The following is an 11,398-nucleotide window of genomic DNA, read 5'->3' on the forward strand; positions in this document are numbered from 1 at the left end:
TTTTTTGTTCCCTCCCCCCCTCCCCCCCCAGCCAAGAGTATTAAAGGCTCAGTGATGAAGACCAAAATACTGCTCATGCATACTCAGGCATGAGAAGATGGGAAACAACCTTGGAAAAAAAACCTTTGGAAGAAAGGAAGTAAAAAAATACTTGCAATAAGAATAATATTCCAAACTGTGTCATATATATATTATATATATTAATTATCTTTTCTGAAGACGTTATTCCTTTATGAAGGTTTGAATCTTGTCATTTAATTGCTTATTGCTCAATATTTTTTTTTGTTATCATTATGCTCTTTTCACTGTTTCTTCTTCCCAAGGATTCTTTTTTTTTTTACTGAATATGTATATGTACACGTTTGTTACACCCTCATCTCAAATAATTAATGCTGCTATCTCCACATTATGAAACTCTTCTTTCCAAAATTTGTTTCTAATTTATACAGATCTCTATACATCATGATTTCTTCAACCTTAATTAATATGGTCACATTTAATTTAATTTAGTAATTCTAAATTTTCCCTGTTCTTAACAGCTGTGCTGTCAGGTACTTGGCATTCACCAGATCCCTTCACAAATATAAATAATTATATAAATAATTATCAGGGAGGGAGTTAGAATGATTCCCTTTAATAGAGGAGATTTTGAACCATCAGCCACCTGACAGATATGGGCTGCTATATGACAGCTGCGGGGTGAAATTTGTCTGGGGAAGTTTTGACTTTTTAATAGTTTTGTTCATATTTGCATCTTCTGGTTGAAAGAGGGAAAAAGAAACATCACAAAAACCATTTGAAATGAATACTTGCTTCCCAAGAAGGCACTTGGAGTTGTCATATTTTCAGAGTGCTTGTAATCAGTAGACATACTTAAGAACTGTTGCTTCAGCCATGCTCCTCTGTCTTCTTCAAATGCCTTTCTCTATGAAAAAAAAAAATTACAGTTTACACTTAGGATGAAAGGAACAAGCTTAGTCCACATTAAATCGATGCTATTCTACCTAAGAAAGCAAAAGTTGTAACATGTTCATATAATTAAGGAGATTCAGCAGTTTAGCAAAGAGCTAGAGTCATGTGAGAGTAAACTTTTGAATCCAACAAGGATTAGCTGAGGAGTTAGGCATTTACAAGCCAAACCCCAGGGTTTGTTTCACAGATGTCTGACCCATCCCTCATTTTACAGTTCTGCAGCCCAGTGACACAATCTTCTCTCACTGCTTCCTATGCCCCCTTTTCCCCTCAGTGTAGCACTGCCTCTTGGAGATAACCCTCATTTCTGGGCAGCTGCCAATAAGGACTACTGCTTAAACCTCAATTCTGAGCCTTCTCCTAAACACAGAAAAAATATAGCACAGATTGCTTCTGTCCAAAACTGGGGCAGAAAGAAAGTGGGTTCATTTTCCAAATACTCTGAGCACAGAAAAGGCAAATAATGGGTACAAGACAACCTTTCAAAGATCCAATAGCTCTGGAATGAAGCCACAGGCTACTTAATCTCCAAAAACCATCAGTAAAACAGGACACCCCCATTATATAAAAATGATTTCTACTATGTCAGTAGAAAATAGAGCAAGCTGAACTTCAATGCAAACTTCCACAAACACCTACATCACAGAAGGCTTACAGCACTGCTTCTCTTTTCATACTTATACATTTTAACAAGCAGAAGCATGGGTAGTTACATTAGTCAGTGGCATTCACAGAAGTTTAGGAATCAAGTACCTTTGAGAATTGAACCCTGCAGCCAAATCTAACTGAAGTTTGCACAGGCCTTGCTTTCATGGGAAACCAAATGTAAGCAGCAGCTAATAAAGTATTTAGTGAAAAGTGGGACTGATTTTTGGAAGTACTTTGATATTTCAAAAGCTGAAAAAAATGGGTCATGCCAGTTGCAGCAACTGTATTTTCCAATACACACAAAACTTGTTTTTTTGGAAATGCCACCAGACCTACAATGACCAAAGATGTTTTATACACTATAGGCACGACCTTTCTCTATAGATGTTAGCAAACAGCTATTGCTGGATTGCTGCACTTTAGTGTGTGTAACAGTAAAACAATTGTAACTCATCTTCCACAGGAGTTCCTTTTTCCAATACCCTTCCACTTGTCTAATACCTCAAGTCCTAATCTAATAGCAGCTTCTGTAAAACTTCTTCGTTCCTTCTCAAAATTCTTTTTTTGCTCTCGAAACAGTCTCCATTCCTCCTTAAGACGCTCTCTTTCTTCCAGCAAATAGCAGTCCTGCAGTAACAGAGTGGTGTCATCATCACATGGAGACATCAGCTGCTGCTGCAGATAGAAAGTAACAAAAGGCAAACATGAATTTGGAGTGGTAAGAGGAGCAATATTTCCATAAGTATCAGTTGAATTCAGTTTTTACCAGAAATGGCTGAAGTTTAATATGGCAACAATGTATGGTGCAGGCAGTTTCAGATGGCAAGCAAAATTTCCCTGTTCAAATGGTTGACCTCTGCCATATTATTCCTACCCAGATTACAAGCTTTTAGATCACTAACCAACCCACTAGCACACCTATACTCAGAGCAACCATTAAGATATAACCTAAGAATGGAAAAAGGTTCAGAGGTGAGAAAAGTCACACAGTAAAAAAAAAATTTAAAAAAGACTTACCTGTAAGAGCTGTTGCTGAGTCTTGATCATTTCTTTACATTGCTGAATCTCTAACTCCAGCTTTTCAGTTTCCAGTTCATGGTCTTCTCTTGAAATGACATCTTTTTCATTCAAAGCTCCTGAATGTACCCGTGACACTAAGGGGTGAAAAAGCTACTTAAAAACAAAACAAAAAACTCCTCCTACCAGTGACTCATGGCAATAGCAAAAGGTTTTAGATGGTATTTGTTTCATCCTGGAAGACATATACAGAGTGCAAAAGCACTTCTGGCAGAGACAAGAGACAGAAAATTGGTGCTACACATGTAATTATGCGCAAAATCCGGTTCAGAAAAAAATGGGAATGAAAACGTAGCTGTTTTCATGTTGCCCAAGATAAACCACGCAACTGCAGTGCACAAAGTGTCAGACAAAAAACTCACTTGTTTCAGCAGTTACTTAAAAGAAAAATCAAGGTAACTGAAGACTTCTTTCCACTGACAGTTAGCCTATTCTTCTGAGCCCATTTTTTAAGGGCTTGTGTGCTCATAAAAATATGACAGTAACTATATGTATCACAGATATAAAAAGAAAGCCTTTCCTTCAAGTCCTGTGAAGGAGAAGCAGAACTAACTAACATTGTGTGCATATTTTCATCCCAACAAGAGAATGAATTAGCAAGGAATAAAATGTGTTTTGTGTAATCACACACTGCTTTATTTAATTTAATGCATAGCTATAATAGAAACTGTAAATGAACGAAGTTTTGATCCCCTGATGCCAGCATTTAAAATTGAGTGAATCCTAAAGTACTAGACCATGGTCATCTCTATAAAACCAACACCCATAGAAGGGCACTTCAAGAAAACAGCAACTGCCTGAAACATTTTTCCTGATGCTTGCAACTATTTTTTGTTTGTTGGGGTTTTTGTTTGTTTGTTTGTTTTGGGTTTTGTGGGGTTTTTTTTGTTTGGTTGTTTTCTTGTTGTTGGTTTTTTTCATTAGTTACAGCAAATCAAGTATTACTCACAACAAGTGTTCCTGAAATCCCTTTTATGGTACAAACATATTCTCACAGACCACCTGCTCTTTTATTTGCAACTGCATGCATGCATGACCTCCTTAGGCTTATTCTTGACAGCAAGCAACCCTGTGGTAGCAGCAGCATTTGCTTGCATGGAAAAGTAATACTAGGAAAGAATTCTATATATTTTTAGCTGTCTTTTAATGCTGTTTAACAGCTGGAAATAAGGAGAGTCCAGCATCATACCATCAGCCAGTTTGCTTTACAATGCCACAAGAAGCCTCAGAGGTATGGATGTGACAAGCCAAGACTCTTAAGAAGGATTTACATATTTTGCATCCAATTACTTCTAATTGTTACATCTGCATTACTGGTACATCTCAAAAAGGTTACTACAGGGCATGTACTTTCAAGAGGAAAATTATTTCTTCATAGAGTTGCTGTTTACTGTGTCAAACTATAATCACGACCAGGCTTGGTGTGGAATTCCTTCCCTAGCTACTTACAATTAAAACTCACACAAAAAAATGCCTATCACATATCCTTTGAGAAAGTCTACTAAGCCACAACTCCTTCTAGTTTAGCTTCCTTTTAACTTAGTCAGTAAAGTAAATCCTAAGAGCACGATACCAAACAGAATTATCAGTCTCATTTGATATGTAGAAGTAATACAGTTCATTATTACCTTGATTATCCAGCTTTTCAACATGATTTTTCAACATTCTCCACTGTTTTCTAATGCTGTTGGTAAGCTGCTCTCGCACAGTTTCACAAGATAGTTCCCACATATTCTCTTTATTTAACTCTCCAATATCTTCCTCCAGGTCTGACAGCACCTATAGAAGAAGCAACAAGAAGCTGCAAACCACTCTGACACTCCAAATACTTCTATTGTTTATTTAAGTATGAATATGCATTCAATTTACTGACAAGAAGGGAAATCCTTAAATACAGGAAAGATCTTTCCATTTAGGGAAATTTGACTGTCAAGGACTTCAATTCCCTGAAAGCATAACGCTGAAGAGACAGAAGTCATCTGGCAATTCCCAGAAACCCACCACAGGGCGTGTATCAGCTAGCAAGACTCACTCACTCACTCACACATCTTCCAGCTAGAGAAGTTGAGACTGCTGAGTTCTGCTGTCAAACTTAACTGGTAGCTGCCTGTAAACTCACTATGCAGCACTAAGAGTATTTAGGACAAATATTGTCTCCTGATGACAAGTAATTTAGCCCTGCCTCATTTTTCTCCATGATAAAAAAAGACTACAACACACTGAAGGTGAAGTGGAACTAGCACCTTCCCTCCCACTTGTATTACACTATTGTTCAAACAAAAATCAAACCTGAACAGCTATTGCAAAGAGCTCAGACATGAAAGTCTAAATGGTCCAGAGAAGACTAGTCCAGGAGAATTTAGTAGATTTAAAACAAAAAGGCACAGCCCTTTGAATACCTAACATGAATACTCCACTCTTTTTAAGCATCTGAACCACTCTAAACAAATCCCTTTATCTAAAAGTGGGTAAGAAAAATGCAATGGCAAGTAGAACAAGTTCAAAGGCATCACAGTAATTAATTTACACATTCAGTAAGCACGTCACTTCAAACCTGGATCACAAGAGACCTTAGGAAACAAAACAGCTACAAAAAAAAAAACAAGCAGGTTTTATATGTTTGGTTGTTTGGGGGGTTTTTTTTAAGGGGAGGTTGTTGGTTGAAGAGTTTTATGAAACTAAAACACCACACCACCCTAAAATTGCTGAAATAACTGCTTCAGACTTACATCTAGTACATATTTCTATTACTATTCTACTACTAGAAATCACTATTGTCTAGTAAGTAGTTCTGCTTAATTTAGTTAACTAGTACTATTACAAGAGAATGAATCACAAGTTTCAGTGCAGGTTTTTAATACCTTTTTAATAGTCTATTATGCTACAACAGTTCAAACATTTGTTTAATCACCATTCCCACAGCTGGATTTTCACCAGTGTTTGTGTCAAACACTCCTAACCTCACTAAAATGGCAGAAGGACCAGGCAAGATCTACTCTTATTCAAATGAGAAAACTCAGTCAACCTTCTAGATTATTCCCTGCTTCACTCTAACACCAGAACAGAACTGCAACTTCCAGCAAGGAATCAGCAAAAGGAAAAAACAAACTCTGATAAACAATGAAAGTTCACTGTGCTGTTCCATAAAAAGAGTATCCTGGGTAAACCAAGAAATACTGAAAGGCTAGAAACAAACAAGAGACCCCACAAACCATTTTACTTGGAAATAAAACATTTTCCTTGAGCATACCAGCAACTCCATAAAAGGAACTAACAGCTACTTTAACCCATGTACTATAGGAGTGCACTCTATTTACACTTCCTTCACTTCCATGAATTCCATGGAAAGCCTGGTTTCTTTACATAAGCATCTTGAAAACCAGCACCAACATCTTAAGTGTGGAAGGGAGATAAAATCCAAAATGTATCATTGTTACATACAGGTACCTACTGCATTTAAAGTTAATTTCAGCTGAAAGTATACATTTGACTGACTGGGAATAACACATTGGATATTGTTCACACCCAGCAAATAAAACATTTAAACACTGATGGATCTCAAGCACAGCAAAGAATGCAAAATCCACTGCAAGTTCCACAAGGATACTTACTGGTCCATCTTCACACCTTTCTTTGGGTCTCTGTTTCTGTGGGGGGAGAAGTGAAATAATCTCTTTCTTCATTTGTTGAAGAACTTTTTTCAGCTCAGCATTTTCCACTAAAAGCTGTTTTTGGCGTTGTTCATAATCACTTAGCAGAACTTTGTACATTTCTTCTTCGTTTCTGGAAGAACATATCTTACAGTAACAACATAACAGCCATAATATATGCTTCAATTAATGTTGTTCTAAGGCAACTACCTGGCTTCTGTCTTATCAGTCCTCCATGCACCTCTCTTCCCATCAGCTCTACCAACATAATTTAGAACTTCCATAGCTACAAATGAAAAGGATATTTAAAAGTGTGAAACGACATGCAAATATATAAATACTCAGATGACATTGCATTTACATGTATTTATTGTCAAAAGATCACATTACCAAATATCTCCCTCAATCTTCAGACCCATATAAAACCATATTGCCCTGCTTAACAAAGTAAGAATAAGATAATCAAGGAAATAAGATAATTTTTCTGTTCGGAAACTCAGAGGGAAGTTATTGTCACCCTGTCTTATGGTTTCTTATGCATTTCTTAATGGCACCTTTATCCCTGTTTCAGCCTTTATATCAATGGTGTATCAATACTAATCTCTCTTGTGGCAATAATGTCAGTTTTATACCCAGTTTAGAGTAAGCAACTTCCTGATGTTTCACAAGGTGTTCTTCAAAACAAAAACCAACTTCAGTCCACATTTGAAGGAAGAAAAACCAAACAAATTTAAACTACACAACAAAACCCACAAAACACCACATCACTCCAGATTAGTGGTCCAATGCCAATTCCAGTCAGCTATCAAGCAAAGATCTGAAACTGTTATTTTGACCTCACTGGTCCTTGAACCAGGATCAGCCAACTGGAGTTGAGAACATGCCAAAGTAAGTTTTGCTGATCTCATGGTGAATCTTCCAGAGATGACTGAGCTGATACCTAAAGACTTTCTGCAACCAAAATACGTGTTCCTGCTTCAGTGTCCTAACCTGGTTTGGCTTATCCACAAGCACTTTCAGATGGGCTAAGAGAACAGGAAGAGCAGGACTTTGATTGGAGAAAAGCTACATAAAGAGTCTAAGGCCAGGTGTAGGAACCAAAAGGTGCCGATGTTTTTATTAATTACATAGCACTGATACCCTTTTTTAACAACACACTACAAAAAACTATACTCATGTTAAACAACACTGATTAATATCTGGAACACAATTTTTGGGTCGTACAACATACAAGTATCTATATGATAAAGAAGATTTCTTCTCTCCTCATTTCATATAGCACTAGATGCTACATCTATCTTACATTCCTTCCTCTCTGAAAATTTCTCATTGCTTACTGTTAACACACAGACTGTAATATCTCCAGGGGAAAAAAGCTCATGCAGCCTTCTTTCCTGATAGCAACTGGTGAGCATAATACAGTGTTTATGACAGTATCTGAAGTGTTGTGATGGCAGCAGTAACAAGAAAGTAGAGGAAACAGTTCTGGCTTAGCAATTAATTCCAAATAATTGCCCTTAGTAATAAATTTATTTCGTAAAGATCTCCATCTTGGTTTGTCCTTGGTAAACAACCTTATGGAACACAATATAAAAGTTTATTAGCCTTACACAGTCAGCTGATATTAAATATTACATTTTATGAATTATTTTAACATCTAAATAAAAACATACAATAAGAGAGTCATACTGACTTTAAAAATAGCCAGAATTAAATTTTTAATATACAGATTATACTATTTTGCTGTAGTAAAATTTTCAGAGCTACTTACCTATCTTTTTGTCCTTTTTGTTCATGACTAATTGATGCAATCGTTCCTTCAATTTGTTATATTCTCTTTCTTTCCTCTTCATATCATGGTTGTATTGTGTAGCTCTACTGGAAATTATGTTCTGTAACTTCTGTACCTAAAAGGAACCCCAGAAAAACCTGTATTTCTTCAACCAACTAAAGCATAAACAGACTTATTTTTTCAGGAAACCAAAACAAATACATGAAGTGAAATAATACTTCTATTAAACTCTGTTTATGGTGAAAAGTAGTGACAAAAGGAATAAGGAGACCTCCCTCAACCCATGGATTCTGACCTGAGACTTATCCCACGGAATTTAAGTTATTTTCTGCAGAAACAAACACCATAAACAACATATAATACTATAGCTCCTCTGAAGTATAACTGAACTCATGTTCTGGCAATTCATGTAACCTTCTTTAACACCTTTATTGAACACAGCAGAGAAAACCATTTTGTTCAGTAACTCATGTTCAGGATCTGGTTTAACTCTAAAGTATGTTTGTTAGGTTTAAACTAAAAAATAACCTCTTATTTTGGGCAGCAGGATGCTGGAAGACAGATATTTCCATTTGGTCTAAGAGAGAATGAAAATCATAAAGCACATTCTTGGCCTGTACTATCAATACCTGAGTTGTGGGTTTATTTGATTAATTAGTTTTAACCTTATAAATATAGAATACGTTCAATATTTTAAGCTGGAACTTTAGGATGCTCACTACATCCAGAGAGTACTGTGAGTGCTAACTGTAGGAATAAGTTTACAAAGAACAGTCACAGAAACTTAGGGGGAAGGAGTACCCTGGAAACAAATCCCAAACTAAGCAATGTCTTGGATTTCAAAGTGTTTTCTAATCTTGGTTATTCCAAGACACCGAAGTTTAATAACACTGTGCTTTTGGGCTGGATTTTCCTCTACTTCCCTTCTTATCTTTTGCTCTCCTCTACAGTATAACCAAATAATCCACCCCAAACAAACCAAAAACCAAAGAAAAGCTTATATACACAAGTTTGAAGATGTGACTGAACCCAGTTGCCCCCTCTTATTTTTTTTATATTTTTAGACATTCTAAGATAAAAGTATGCTCAAAAGTATTGAAAGCCTCAGAAAACTGCACGTGTCTTTCTGCAGTACTCTCTACCATTGTTACAACTTGGATTTATCCCTTACAGAAGCTTTTTATCCATATGTAATGTGCCAATTTCACCTCAGTGAAAGACATTTACCAACAGAAAAGCATTCAAAGTGAACAATTATAAGACTCCTTGCAAAAAATTGTATAATTGGATATTTATGTAATTACTTGTGTTAATGTACAAGAGAACTCACTTCATCCTTTTCATTTTTAAGTAACTGGTGCAAACTTCTGTTCTTGCTTTGCAGTTGTCTGTCTCTTTCTTGAAGCCCAACTATTTCCCTTTTAGATAATTCCAACTGTTCCTAGAAAAAATATTGATGATTCAGTGACACACACTAGAAATGCTACCTATGCTTTTACTTGTTACAATTATATTGGGAATTTATCTTTTAGATCTGGGCATACCCTTTTAAGTGATACTAAATGATATGAAGTGTTTTAACATTTTCACCCACAGTATGCATTAAGACATCCAATTCAAAGTCTTCCTTCCTTCTTGATTAAAGGGGACAATTCTGGTTTTGGCTTGCTCATTTATTCATATTTTGTTAACTTTAATGAATTTTCAGCTGGAAAGACTTTTAAAAAACACCAAAAATGCACATAACAATACAATAGCAGATTAGTATTTGGGAGTAAAACAAAAAAGCGCTCACTGTTAAGCAAGTACAGTATCTGTCAAACATAGGTGTTACATAATGTTGGTGGAATTCTCTTGTTTTCTACCTTTAACTTAGCATAGCTGTTCTGTAAGTGATCCATATCACTACCCAGCTTCAGATGCTGCATTTCCACTTCTTCCTGAGCTCGAAGGTTCTTATGCTGCAGTACAAGCAATTCATTCATGCAATTTATGATAGATATTAAATTTAATTCTTTTCCTTTGGACTCCGCATAAATAGAAGGAAAGCCAAGTGTTGTCAACTCCTGGTAAAAGACAAGGGGGTAAATAAATAAATGGATCAATCTTTCACAGTTCTCCAAATTAGAAACAGTATCTGGTGACATCCTATATGGGGGAGGGGGGCAGGGAAGAAATTCCTATTCCCCACAAACTTCAGCTTCTAAGCTTTGAGAAAGAAGCCTTCTTAACCCAGTGAATCTTTACTTTCACAATTGATTTACTGACACCTTCAGAAAACCTCCAATAAACAAGATCTGGCTTACCCTGTTGAGATAGGATATACTCTGCTCAATATTCTCCTCTGTGCAGAAGGCACTGAAAAAGCTGTGCATGCTTTTGGATGAAGGCAGTGACAAGCGTAGCACTTGTGAGTTCATGCTTGGGGGAGACAGCTTTTTTTCTGAGGTATATTGAAAAATATTTTTGCTATCTAAAAGTTAAAAACATCAAGAAACAAGTCAGGGCTAATAGGTTAAAACACAATGTAAAAAATATCCAATCCTCAACTACTTCAATTATTATTTATAGAAAATTACAAGTCTAAAGCTTAGAATTTAATCTAGAATGATGTATATTAAAGAATTCACAAGGGAAAAATGTATTAACTTCCACTGAAGATTCAATGACTCAAACATATTAAGATATTGTATCTCTCAAATTTTACTAATCCACCAAGAAAAAAAAGAACCTGCCCAACAACACAATTTTTGTTTTACTTTTTTTACACAGGTGTAAAATCTGAGTATACTGTGAAAATTCTTACAGAATGTATGATATCCTTATTCATATCAACCATAGACTGTAATTTACTATTCTATTAGGTAGAAGCAGGCAAGAAAATACTCCTTTAATAAATTTATAATAAATTTGAGACAATAGAATTTAGAACAAGAAATTTCTGAAAACACAAGCTATACCAAAAATCAACTGAAAAGTCTTAGGACCTTTATTTGTATTTTACAGCAGTTCTGTAAAGACTCAATCCAAAACAAAACCCTGAATGTACTACACATGATTCAACATTCTAGTCAAGTATGTCATGCACAAAACTCCACTCTCTCTTTAGCAGCAATAATGTCACTGGTAAATTTAGGAAATCCACAAAATCCAAAACATTACCAGTTTACCTGATGGCAGCACTGGCACAGTAATAGTCTTCCAATCTCCCATAGCAACAACGACAGGCAGGGGACCTGAGCAACTGGTTCAGCCGTGA

General features: G+C 36.0%; 1 protein-coding gene across 1 annotated transcript in view; it reads right to left on the minus strand.

Moving 5' to 3' along the window:
- SSX2IP (synovial sarcoma, X breakpoint 2 interacting protein) overlaps positions 1-11,352 on the minus strand; it is a 12,851-nt gene extending 1,499 nt beyond the window's left edge. The window contains exons 1-11 of the mRNA XM_010006605.1: positions 11,310-11,352; positions 10,446-10,612; positions 10,005-10,205; positions 9,470-9,580; positions 8,119-8,254; positions 6,558-6,633; positions 6,309-6,480; positions 4,326-4,476; positions 2,638-2,774; positions 2,122-2,295; positions 814-925 (exon numbers count right to left, since the gene is read on the minus strand). Coding sequence (XP_010004907.1) covers positions 814-925; positions 2,122-2,295; positions 2,638-2,774; positions 4,326-4,476; positions 6,309-6,480; positions 6,558-6,633; positions 8,119-8,254; positions 9,470-9,580; positions 10,005-10,205; positions 10,446-10,612; positions 11,310-11,352 — 1,480 coding nt within the window. The remainder of the gene's footprint in view (positions 1-813; positions 926-2,121; positions 2,296-2,637; positions 2,775-4,325; positions 4,477-6,308; positions 6,481-6,557; positions 6,634-8,118; positions 8,255-9,469; positions 9,581-10,004; positions 10,206-10,445; positions 10,613-11,309) is intronic.
- Positions 11,353-11,398: the final 46 nt, after the last annotated feature.

This window comes from Chaetura pelagica, unplaced genomic scaffold (genome assembly GCF_000747805.2).
Source record: "Chaetura pelagica isolate M959 unplaced genomic scaffold, ChaPel_1.0 scaffold69, whole genome shotgun sequence".
NCBI lineage: Eukaryota > Metazoa > Chordata > Aves > Apodiformes > Apodidae > Chaetura > Chaetura pelagica.